At 36.4% G+C, this 13,715-nt stretch overlaps 1 protein-coding gene across 1 annotated transcript; it reads left to right on the top strand.

Moving 5' to 3' along the window:
• Window positions 1-224: 224 nt before the first annotated feature.
• On the top strand, window positions 225-10,634 carry LOC100889139 (probable ATP-dependent RNA helicase DDX58). Its single transcript, XM_030976283.1, has 11 exons — window positions 225-485; window positions 1,142-1,378; window positions 3,092-3,169; window positions 3,527-3,686; window positions 4,429-4,527; window positions 4,957-5,123; window positions 5,434-5,572; window positions 6,407-6,631; window positions 7,894-8,061; window positions 8,563-8,729; window positions 9,192-10,634. Exons 1-11 carry the CDS (start codon window positions 354-356, stop codon window positions 9,741-9,743), a joined length of 2,124 nt encoding a protein of 707 aa, XP_030832143.1. The 5' UTR covers window positions 225-353; the 3' UTR covers window positions 9,744-10,634.
• Window positions 10,635-13,715: the final 3,081 nt, after the last annotated feature.

Below are 13,715 nucleotides of genomic sequence, written 5' to 3'. Positions count from 1 at the left end.
AAAATGCGCTATTTCGTTTTTTCAACGGCTTTTTCAAATTATCTAATATTAGTGGTGGTAGGCCTATACACAAGTATTAGAAATCGTTATATTTATGGATAATTCAGCCTTCTCTGAACCGATTTTGATAAAACGAAGATGATTTTGCATTTAAATTGTATGTTCTTTCAAATTTAACACTCATTTTTTTATTATCTCACAAAAAATTATTTTGTGTAGCGTCCTCTGCAACAGAACTCAACTCTCCCTTTAACGACGAGGACAGAGCAGTAGTCGGCGACGAGGTGAAGGAATTAACACTATGGGATTACCAAGAGGAGGTCCTAACTCCAGCATGGAAGGGACAAAACGCCATGGTGGTCTTGCCAACAGGGACAGGAAAAACAGAAGTCGCCATCGCTCTTATAAATCGTCTGTTCTCGGCCCGCTACCATGTAGGGGCCACTAATCATCGAAGGCAGAAGAGTGTGTTCGTAGTGAACAAGGTTAAATCATTGATTCACATTTCGATCTTGTAACGACCATAGGGCATCATATAAGTATTGGATATTAATCGTAACTTATTTGCGATTGATATCAATCGCAACTATGTACATAAGAGATAGGAGACTGAAAACTTGCGATTGATTGGAGGACTTGCGATTGATTGTGATTGCAACTCTTTATGTGACTGGGTCCAGAACATGGTAAACAGGTACAATGTATAGGTTCCTTTATATTTGTCTCTCAACTCCTCTTTTGTATAATAACCCATTGTAGAGGAAGGAAGGTCCTTTCGAAGTAGTCATATCTTATAATAGTAAGTAATTACCAAGAACGACCCTCTTCATTTTATTTTTTGCAAGGATCTCTAGTCAAACAAGAAATATCCTTCATTATTCTCATATATGAGGATCTCTGTACAATTTTTTAGTAATCATACATAATTACATGTATCTATATAGAAGACAGTGGGTGAATCTTTAAGAGCCCCTGAAAAATGAGGATAAAATATATAATGCAGTGAACAACTTAAAACCTTCATGCCTTCAAGCCGTACGTCGGTCCCCTGGTTGATTACAAATTACGGTCACGTCATGCTTTCATAGCAGTCAGGGAAAAACAAACCATCATCATAACAAGACCCTTCGATCTGCTACAGGTTCCCCTAGTGAAACAACAGAAGGACAGGTGTCTGAAATACTTGAGGGGAAAGTGTGAGGTCGCTGGAACTAGCGGTGAAGAGTTGAACGATGCGTCATTGGACAGCATCATCGATACCAACGACATCACCGTCTTGACGGCCCAAGTGCTCATCAACGCCCTCAAAGATAAGAACACTAAGCTCCAACTCTCTGACATTGCACTCCTTGTCTTAGACGAATGTCACCACTGCCAGGTAATATTATTTACTTGGATGTTACATTTTCTAATTCATTCGAATATTTACCCACTTGTTTCAATTAAATGTATCAGGGTGTTTGCCGGGTGTTTGGGGTCAATAGGAATACGTTCTATGACATATGTAAAATGTGTTTACCTGCATAGTTCGGACGTGTGTGGTTCATGCCTCGCCAGACGATTACGATCGAGTAAGGTATTTAAACAACAGACATCGTTAATGCCACGTGTTAAATACCTTCAATTGTACCCACTTGGCAATTGTGTCTCTTTCATTTTCTTCTATGATGATTAAGTTTTGTCGAATTCTGTTACATCTTGATTGGTTTAATACATAACTATGTCTCATTCGGACTTAAAATGTTATGGATACCTATGAAACTTTTTTAATATTCATGTGTATTTGATTAAACCAGCACTGTTTGTTCAGCACTGTCATACTAATTGTTTATTATAATTACTTTTTGTCATCATAGTTTGGTTGAAGGTCATAAATGATTAGGTAAATCATGAGTTTGGTGTTACGCTCGTTTAATGATTGCCCTATGCCTGCGTCACATACCCAATGGTCTTCGGCCGAATTAGTGGATCGCCAGAAAGTCGCCGAATTGCAAACCCGCCGGACAGTTGAGATTATTTTTCGCTTGAAATCTACCCTGTCACACATTGGACGGGGTTCGGTAGGTGCTCTTTGAACACTAGTGATCAGAAATCGCCCGGCGCCCGTCAGTAAACAAACGGGAGCCGGGCGAAGACCGCTCGACATATATAAAGGCGGGCGCCGTCCGAGTTTCGGTCGATGATCAATAGGGATTTCGGTGCCCGCCCACCGAACAGCCGGGCCACGAGCGAGAGTGCTCCATGTAACGCCCCTGCCTGGCGTCCTCCGACACGTCCGCGCCTCGAATATACAGGACATTCAACAAGTTCGTACAAGACAGCTTCTCCAGCACCGAGGTATATTATTATAAGTATCTCAGAATGCAGAGGATACCCGAGGGGCATAATTCTCAAGTTGACAGGGGGAGCCCGGCCGGGGCCCGCAAAAGCCTTCCGACGGCGGTCCGACACCAGCACGGAGCGCGATCGAAGCACGCCCGACTTTGTACAAGTCGGTCAGGATACAAGAGGGGGTCGTCCGAGTATTGTAGGGAGCCCATGCGGCGGCCGTGCAGCTCTGTTGACCTCCGTACAAATTTAAGGCAAAAAAATAGTCTTAAATCGTCGGATTAATTGCCGCCCGAATATCTGTTTACGTGCTCTGCGACCTCAAAATTCGCCATTGGAATATTGCTGAATTGCGAGCAAATTGTGGTACCCTGCGAACGTCAGCCGACCCTAAAAAACGCGACGGAGCACGCAGTGATCGAGCAGACACCGGCCATATTCCTAGCGAAAATGCCTTTTTGAACTCGCAGAGAAGTCGGGCGGGACTCGTTTTGGATATGTGACGCACAGTGACGGCCCCTTTATAGTAACGGTATTTGTAAAGTTTTCTGTTGTGTACGTGGCCAGGACGATCAATATCTTTTTATATGTCATCACGTTTAGATGTTGATTTTATTGAAGACTGGACGTCACTGGAGAAGATTCATTGTTGTAAATGGTATTAATAAACACTTCTAGTTTTCTTTTGATATAATTAATTCCCAAGTCAGAAGGAGCTTATAATTGTCATGTATTTATCTTTTTATGTCTGTTCAAACAACAGAAATCTGATCCATACAATGTTCTGATGGCGATGTATAGAGACCTAAAGCTAAACTCTCCGAAACTTCCGCGACCACAGGTAATGAATAATTACGATTTTCATTTGGGTTGTTAAATGAATAACCCAATGTACATTACTTCATTTAGTCGTTATAGTATACAATGGAATAGACTACTAACCCTTTCATAATATATACGATTATGTGCATCCATTTCTTATTTTCTATTTTATGTTTTTTAAATCTTTTTTAAAAATGTTATTTTCTTTTCATTGCCAATCTATCTATTTGATTTATAATTATATTATTATTTGCATTTATAGTCATTCTTTTATATGAAGAGAATTTTCTTATATATTATGTATTTGTTTCGTTTAATGTACATAATATATCCTTGCTATTTGAAACATATTTCTTACCTACTTAACATGAATAAGATACTTGGACTGACAGCATCACCTGGTGTTGGGGATTCGAAGAACATCGTGGAGGCTGAACGCTACATCACAAAGCTCTGTGCTAACCTAGATTGTAGAATATCACGACCAAAGATCTATGCTGACCAGCTTAATGCGAGGAGTAACTCACCCCAGGAAAGTAAGTTGATTTTATCATTATTCTTATAGAAATCCTCATCTGTTTCAACGCGTTACCACCTCAGGATTCCAAACCATCCTAGGGATTTGGAAAATCTTGGAAATTACTTAATTTTGTTGAATCAGTGAAAAGTCAAGATATTCGAGAAATATTTATCACTCGAATTAGGTAAAAAGAAGGGAGGGCATATTTTTATGAACTTATAGGGACACTGAACTCTACTTGCCAATGGGTAATCTTCTTTTTGCCCTCAAATATTTAAGTATATATATATATATATATTATATGTGTGTGTGTGTGTTTGTGTATAGATGACTTTTAGGGGATTAATACAATATATTATTGATATATGACGTTTAGGGAGTTATTATGTACAAAGACTTTCCAAGTGAAAATGAAAGTGGTTGAATTATGTAGTTTAATTATGCATATTCTTGTTCTAGATGCTTTAAAAGCGAGTAAATATATTGTAATTTGATGTTTTAAAGGAATCATACTTGTATATACATATATATATATATATGTATAAAATACCTGGTGAAAACGGTTTCTAGGAACTGATAACTTTGTAAAAAACTTTATCAATAATAAATGTATAATGTTTCCATTCATCGTCGACCAATCAGTTGCCACCGCAAAGTTGCTCAAAAATAGAAGTGTTGCAAGGTGACAGTCAACACATTTAATTTCTTTTTCAGAGGAACGTAAAGACTGATACATTGTGTTTCTTCTTATCATACAGTTCTGATAATAATGAAAGGTAGACCTCTTGAAGATCCTTTCTTCCGTGAGATAAATGTCATCATGGAACGCATCGAAGCTAAAATCAAACTCTCGGAAGGTACCCTTTTTCTATCTCACTGACATTGAAACCAAATACCGGTGTTTTGTTTTTTACCCAATCATAATTTACAGAATACTTAACTGAATTTTAGAGATTTACTAAACATATATCTAACAAAATATTTCAAGTGAAGATAAAAATGGTTTTGATTATGTAGTTGAATAATGCATTTTCTTCCTTATAGATGCTTTAAAAATGCGACCATATAAATTGAAGTTTAATGTTTTAAAAGAGAATAAATATAACAAGGGTAATGGTAATATTCTGTTGCGTCGTTACTTAATATAAACACAAACCGCTCAATATATGAAAATAATAATATCAAAAAGTGAAGTAGCGAAATCCCCCAAACGAATAGGGTAATTACAATTGCTAATTGATTACAAGTACAAAAGATGAATTACGAGTGCTTATTATTTTACACAGCCGGAAGAGCGCTGATGAAGGAAAATGACGAATTCACTAAATTGGTATCTCGCCGTGGTACGCAAAGCTATGAACAGGGTGTGCTCAATTTAAAGAAGAAGATTCAACAAAAAATAGAAAATCGAGACAACAGGAGGGAACTAATGACCTGTGTGAACTACCTAAGGGTAAGCTAACGTGAAGATGTTTTTTATCTTCAATTTATTTTTTAGTGATTTATTTTATATGCAAATAGGAGGTGTATTTCAACAATATTGCAATATAAATAGTGATATATACGGAGATTTATGTTAATATAAAGAGAGATAATCATAACATATAAATACATATCACTTTAAAAATTCTAATTAGTATAACAAGTTGATATCGTAGCAGCTTTACAAAAAAAATGGAGACACTATGAGTTTGCTTAACACTCGGTCGTAACATTTACAAGAAGATATTATAATGGAGTCATCGCAATGGTTCTCTGTTTAGGAATACAACAACAGCTTATTCATAAATCGTGATGCACGTACGTCAGATGCCATCTCCTACATGGAGGACTACATCAAAGAAGAAGAGAGGAGCAATCCTTCAGGCTCTGCTGATAAGAGCCTAAAGAAAATGTTCAGAGGTTGGTGATCAATTTACCGATTAGGATTGTTTGTATTTTAGAATTATTTGTTTAGAACAATATCAAGAACTTAAAATACACAGGGGTCAATGCATGCTTATTATTATTTATTTATTATATTTTTTATTTATTGAAACCCAAGGGTGGCTTAGTCAGTATTTTATACATTTTATTCTTTAGGGGCCTGTACATATAAATACATGTACACGAAACATGAATGATTATAAGAATAAAGTTGTATTGTGGATTGCGAGTTTCACCGATACTTAAACAATTCTTACTTCTTACTTACCGAGTTGTGTCTCTCTAACTTTTGACTTGTTGTCAACATTATTGGCTCTATGACCTGCTTGAAAAAGTGTCACCTTTGTTTTGATAGTCAGCATTTGACCCAGGACACTTAGTTTACCTTAAATAGAGGTATATAACACCATCTGTTTTAAAAAAATAGAATATTGCAATGTCCGCCCAGGATAATTAACGATTGGTAGTAGGGTCTGCAAACCCATTACAGGAAGGAAAACATTTTTGCTGTGGCAAGACGCCCCTACTGTCTCAGATTAATTCATATTTTTTCTTAGGAATAGTATTCACGCGCAGAACCCTTTCACTTGTTGGTCAATGAATATTGTTCGTTGTTTAATGTATTCCAAACCGTCTGCATTAAACTGAAATACTGGGTCATCTAGTAGAACTGTTGATTATTTGTTGATTAATAATATCTAGATACATATTTTCTACTCAGATATTAATACTTCATATTCTTGTTAAGTCCGTAATTTGTCCATTTTAGTCAGTACTCTTATCAAGCTTTGTTTAATCTTGAATGTCCAGATAACCTTGAGACTTTAAACCGAATCGCCAATCTGCATGCCATCAATCCCGTCTTGAATGAGCTTGGCAGGCAACTGAAGAAAGCGTATGCACGGAATGAGGAATCCCTTAGCATCATCTTTACAAAGACAAGAGCGTCTGCCAAGGCTCTGGAAAAGTGGATCAATGAAGACCCTGATCTGAATCACATCAATGCTGGCAAATTGACAGGAGGTGGTAATCAAGGTAGAGTTGTGATTCTGTTCATTTTTTATAATTGGACAACGTCTTAAGATTTAATCATTAATCCCAATTTCGTACGAAGCACGAAGTTCATGGCACCGGATAGATATAACATGAAACAAACAAATGAAGAAAAAAAGTCTATTGATGATTTTCACTTCTTTTACATATACATGTATATACAGTGCGTTCCACAAAAAACGAAACCGAGAATTATCGATCAATAACATTTCCATAACATTTCAAGTCCGAATGAGTAATAGTAATGTATTAAACCAATCAAGATGTACCAGAATTCGACAAAACTTAATCATCATAGAAAAAAGACACAATTGCCAATTGGGTACAAATTGAAGGTATTTAACATGTGGCACTAACGATGTCTGTTGATTAAGTACCTCCTCGGTCGTAGTCGTCTGGCGAGGCATGAACCACAGACGTCGGAACTATGCAGGTAAACACATTTTGCATATGTCATAGAACTAATTCCTATTGACCCCAAACACCCTGATACATTTATTTGAAACAAGTGGGTAAATATTCGAAAGAATTAGAAAATGTAACATCCAAGTAGATAATATTACCTGGCAGTGGTGACATTCGTCTAAGACAAATTCAGATACCGTCCGCCAAATTACTTTTGGGTTTCCTCTCTTAAAATTCATTTTAATCACTCATGCGTGAAATATGTATTAAATGAGTTGCATCAAATGCAAGAGGAGGATCTAAGTTTTCCAAATATGTGTCATTTATCAATTATAAATGTGATTAAGTTATGATAAAACATCGATAATTCTCGGTTTCGTTTTTTCTAGGACGCACTGTATAGAGACAAGCAACATAATCAGTAACTTAATCAATTCCATATAATCACGGACAATAAAGCTATGATGAATGATATATAATGTATAAGTCGCTTCAATACATTGACGCACAGCATATCATCATCGTGGTAGCTTGTAGTGACTGCGGAAAGGGATGACAATTTCTAGGTTTCAAGGTTTCAAAGTTTTAACTTTTTCCAGTTAAGGTCAGTTCATTTATTTAACACATTCATAAAAAGCATAGCCGTCAAAATACACAAAAACATATCCACATTATAATAGCAAATAGGAAATAAACATAAACAGCAGCAACTTCGTATGAACTCTTTGGTATATGCGAGAAGACAGAAGTCTTATTGAAAGCTAAGACTTGTCTTCTTTGAGGTCCACTAACCAACTGGATTATTCAGATTGTACCCATCTTTATCTTACACATCCTAGGTATGACGTCAACAGAACAGAATAGGAACCTGCAGTTGTTCAAGGATAAGAAGTACAGGATCTTAGTTGCCACATCGGTCGCAGAAGAAGGTCTGGACATTACGGAATGCAACATGGTCTTCAGATACAACTACGTGACCAGCGATATTGGTTATGTCCAAACTAAAGGTATAGGCCTCACTTTTCAAGTTCGCTACAGCTGTTACATATAGTGTCCATATACACGCACGACGAATATTTGATTCCATAATAAAATAACAAATCCTTTGCAACAAGATAATGAAAAACCTTTCTCAAAACGACTATAAACCTACTGTTTAATATTTAATTCCTTTGACTCAAGATGATATGTTGGTAAAAAGGGGTATGAAGCAGTGATTACGGCATGAATGACATTGACAGTCGCAACTCTTAGATTTTGATATGAAGGGTGTGTCCGCTAACACTTAAAGTGCATGCCCTAGGAATCGGCAAAATTTATAAAGATCTCTCATTTGAAATGGAGTAGGCATCTGCAAACCGCTGAAGTACATGCTCTTGGAGATAGCCAAAATAGATTGGGCTGGCACATCACACTACCCCCCCCCCCCCCCACCATACCAAACTCTGGATATGCAATTGGAGTATAGCCAGTCATGCTATTTCACATAACTTCATTTTGTTTTGTAGGTCGAAGCCGGTCCAAATTTAGCGGGAAAATCTTCGTCATTGTGAATTCCGACCTCCAGCTTCAGGATCGTGAGCTCAAGAACATCATACGGGTGAAGATGATGAACGAGGTTGTTCAAAGCATTGCTGATTCCACATTAGACAATCAAAGAGCCTTTGATGATCGGGTGAGACATAATTATAACATTGCAGGATGAATATGAAAAGGATCGTCAGTTTCGTGTATAATCCTATTTCCAAAAATGTTTTCGTTATTGGCCTACAGGAACATTTCCAAACTTATTGCACATAGAAAAAAACCGTACACTGACTTAATAGAGTGACTACAGTGAATGTAATAATACGAAAAATAACCTCTTTGTAGGATAAATTGAATAACTCTGCAATTCTGTCGAGGACAAGAAACATTAAGAATTTTTGTTTTAATCAGCCAGCAAAAATGCATGTATTAATGCATTAAACCTTTTTCAGACTGCAAACGTTTTATCTGAGTGTTGCTTTTTATTGTTTTGGGGTCGATGTATGAGAATAAACTAAACATTAACAATATTGCAATTATTCGTTTTTTAAAGAAAGTACACGTGTGATTTGATATTTCTCTTTCATACATTTTTATTCCCTTTCTTTAGATTCTGAGGGAACAGAAGAATGATCAGAAAGAGCGACAGCGGGAGGAAGCTCTTGCGCGAATCACCAAAGTAATCAAAGTAGAGAAATCGGGCATAGTCCTCTATTGCATCAAGTGCCTCAAAGAGGCCTGCAGTCTAGATGATATCAGGTGCATCAAAAACATGCACCACGTCGTCATCGACGACCTCTTCCTGGACAAGACGAGGCTCGTTGATCTCAAGAAGCAGCCAGTCGTCGACGACTTCAAGTTCATGCAGAAGATCCACTGTGGCTATTGCCAGAGTAAATGGGGCAAATTGATGGTGTATCAGCAGCAAAAGTATCCGTTGATTGATATCAAGAACTTTACGCTCATGGATGACAAGCGTAAGAAGTGGTCTCCCAGTGCCTGGAAGGAAGTCCCTTTCGTGATCCGTTCGATTGATCCGGATGATCTTGGAAATCAGAACAATTTCTCTACAGCTGAGAATCCAGAAGGGGGTCAGGAGAAGGGAGAAATCGAGGAAGACGACGACCTCATCGAGTATTCAAACATGATGCAGATTGACTAATAGATGCCGTGAAGAGTGACTCAAAAAGGGGCCACAATATGAAGTTTGCAGAATAGACAATTATATATATATGATTTTTATGACATTGCAAATCAAGAACTATTTTACCTAGAGACTGAACTTGTAGGTGTCCAAAATATCTCATTCGTGACTGATAATCATGCTACACACAATGCAATAATGTCAAAGATATACGTGTAGGGAAGTCGTTGTGATTTGAATGAAACTATTTAATTGTAAATCTATAGTATACCAGTTTCAATCCACAATACCTGATATCATGTATAATGTGTTTTTTATATATCCGTCATACACCATTATAATAGATGGATGTATTGAAGTATTTTTTAATAATATTTTAAAGGATGCATCGAAGTTAGTAATATAGTAATAATGACTGCTTTAGGAGACATAGCTGTTTTTATACGCTCAAGGGGAGGTTACAATCGTGCTATTTGTATGGAGAATTTCACGTACCCAATTCGCACACACACAGTGTATGGTATCCGCGCTCGCTCAAACCAGATTATAGCACGTGAACCAATGGGTATTTCAGCAAGATTGAACTATTTTCCCGGTAACTGGAATTTTGCCGGGATTTTACTGATTTACTCTACAACTATTACATAATTTTGGCATTTTTCGTTTATTTACGGGAATGGCTAAAATCATGACTGCAATTTCGACCAATCAGATGGCTGGATTTCTTAAGTGAGGTATATAACTAGTAATATCATACAGATCTTCTCTGATACCTTATAATCTAAAAGCTAGGAACCTTTTAATACATTATGTATATAGTAAAGCAAATAATTCAATTCGGATAATCCACCGTTACGGCAATACACAATTGATAGTTAAACAGTTGAAATAAAAATCCCTGAAATCACTTCTTCACTATGATAAGTTTCACTTCTTTTTATCGGAAGAAATACAATTGAAATCGGTCATAGTGATGAAGTGAAATCTCAATGATCTTTATTCAATTGTTTCAATTGTTTAATATCTTAATTGTGTAGTATCTAAAACTTATTTCTGTAAAGAGTCTCATCTCCAGACCAAATTTAACCTGATTCCAAGAAATGCCTGACCAACCGCTTTTTATCAATTAAATATTTTTGTTTAGGAACTTGTCGGTATGGTGTTGGGCTGTTATTCGTCGGGTGTCTGTCTTATTTATGTGACCGACGTAAAATTCCCGAAATATTATTATCATTATTATTAACTTTTTATCCATAACACCTACGACAAATATCAATGTTTCGTCTGCTCATTGAAGAGCCCTGATCAGATATGTCTAGAATTGAAACAAAATTGATTGTGTTTCGTCCTCAATTTGGTAGTTTTGGGACTATACATAGCCATTAAATCCATGAGTTCAGTATATATTAGTTCATTTTTTAAGATATATTGATCATGCACGATAAATTAAATACATAAGTCGGCATCAAGATTATTCTCTCGATATTACCTTAAAGTACAGTACGATTTACATGCAACAATGGATCCAACTCAATAAAATCAATATGCTGTCAATCATTTTACAAAAAATGTTGTAGAAACTTGCCTAGCCTTAGGCATTTCCAATGTGGCGTAAATACAGAGTAATGTTGTAGTTTGTGTACTAGCACATGTTGCACATTATAATAAGACATTGCATGCATCTCTTGATATATTAATATGCGATTTTCATGTCTGTCACTACTTTTCGCTATCGCAGTTCCACTCAAAGCTTACCAGTTTTGAAAGAAATAATGATATAATTGTTGCTACACCTTTTCGGAATCCATTCATTGCCAATACTTATGTTACCTTAATCAAGGGTTGTCTTCTCGACAAATCCTCATGGTTTTTTTATGGCCACCCAATTCCAATAATGCTCTATTTTATGTTGTTATCTGATGTATCGCTTTATTGTTTTATAATTTTACCTTATTTTGTATTCTTGATTGATTTATACTCTGATTATGTCATGATTGTATTCTGTTTTGTATATTTTATTGGAATTGAACAAACTGAACTGAACTGAATTGAATACAGAAGTTATGTCTAAGACGTGTTATTGTTAATCTCATGCCACGTGTCTTTGCCGACACTGAAAGCAAAATATGTTACTAACAACGGGCTATAAATCTTATAGACAGATGAATTTGTAGCTATGTTTTTATTACTAATGCTATTATTTGTTGGCCTATCTATCACGGCTAAATCAAACAATTAAAAAAACTCATTGTATATAACGAAGAATGAAGATTAGTAAACTTTGACATATTCTAGTCTTTGTGTAAATATAATAGTGATAATGCATTGCACGTGAAGTTCGAGATTATAGAAGCGTGTAAATACTCATGTGTCAACATTTTAAAGAAAAACAGTGGTAACATTTGTGTGTGTTTTTTTTTCAAACATATTTTACATCCATTAAAATTATTGTTTGGATAGCTTGATACATAATAACCAGCTATCGGCTGGTTCGAAAACAACTATCGCAAACATTGTAATCATAACATGCAATGTATGCATATCATTGTTTTTTTTTTTTTCATCGGTCGTGGTTCTAAAGAACTCTGTTGTTTCTATACAATGTTCTTGTACTCATTGGCTACTCGACACGTACCAAACGCGCTGTTCCAAGCTGCTGCCAAACTTGGACGAAGAAAGTTCTTTATGTTAGGCATATTGATGGGCATGATGGGGGTTGCGAAGTCACATAAAATGGAAAGACATAAGGTTGCACACCCGTAAGTGAAAAGAAGATTATACAGGAAAAATCCGCTTATGTATAATATACCCACGGACTACTATTTCCGAGGACCCCCATACTTAACCTTAAACCTGGAGGTGATCAAGAGGTTCGTAATGTTATCATTCTTCTTCTTCTTCTGTTTATCTTCAAAGGTTTATGCAGTCTATTGCGAATTACCAGTTGTGTATACAGGCACTCAAAACACCAGGTATACACCTTACTCTTTGCGAGAAATGTAGCGTGTTACTTCACTTGCACACAACCACATGCACACACTGGCAATTTTCTTCTCTTTGTTCCTTATGTTTTTTTTCCCCACTTTTTATTTAGATACTTTCTGAAGAAAAACATATTGATACGTGACACTCTATTCTCCTACATACTCCTATAACAGCGCCATGTGCCCCCTTACATTATGAAATATTATTTTTATTTGATTTTTTTTTTGTACTTTGATTTTGCAATAACTAAATAAACATCTGCTACATACGGAGCTCCAGTTAGCGTTCTGTCAGAGACACAGAGTGTTTTACCCCTGAACCCGAGCCTGCATCGAGAGCATCTCGGTGACAATCATTTGTTCTGCTCATCAGCACGGGACTCGAAACCAACGAGCAAAACAAAAGTCATGAGAATCAGACGACGATCTGACTGGGCCACAGTGTTTGTCCTAGCATGGTTCTAGGGAATAGCTTCCATCGTTTGTCCAAGAAAGAAACTATGGGCAGTTGTTCGGGGGGGGGGGGGGGGTCATGAAAGCAATAAGCATTGTCCGGCTGGGTGAATGTATTTCTTATATGATACGGTATTTGATTCCGACCATAATGTGCGATTAGGCCGACACAAAGAGCAAGGAAAGTATGTTCAAAGCACATTTTTAATATTGAAAGTCTTTAAAGTGATATTGTGTAAGTGGCCAAAACATTTCGAACAATGTGTGCAGCGCTTTGGAAAGGTACTATGAATATTTTGGATTGGATCTGAAAATATTGACGGATAGAACAAAGTTATCACTCAATTTCATACGATTTTAACTTAAGATCGACACAACTATGTTCTTATGCGATACCTACCATTTTCTCTTAGAAAAAATATTTCAAATGAAAACAATTGCATCTAAATGAAAAAAAATGATTTATTCAATTTGTAGTAATAATGATGTTTATGTATTCTAGTACGAGCCCTGCAGAAGTCAGCTTACCATTAAGTGCATCGAATCCAGGCGC

The sequence above is a fragment of the Strongylocentrotus purpuratus genome, unplaced genomic scaffold, assembly GCF_000002235.5.
Source record: "Strongylocentrotus purpuratus isolate Spur 01 unplaced genomic scaffold, Spur_5.0 spur5_contig_870, whole genome shotgun sequence".
Classification (NCBI taxonomy): Eukaryota; Metazoa; Echinodermata; class Echinoidea; order Camarodonta; family Strongylocentrotidae; genus Strongylocentrotus; species Strongylocentrotus purpuratus.
This window is presented reverse-complemented; position numbering and strand designations above follow the sequence as displayed.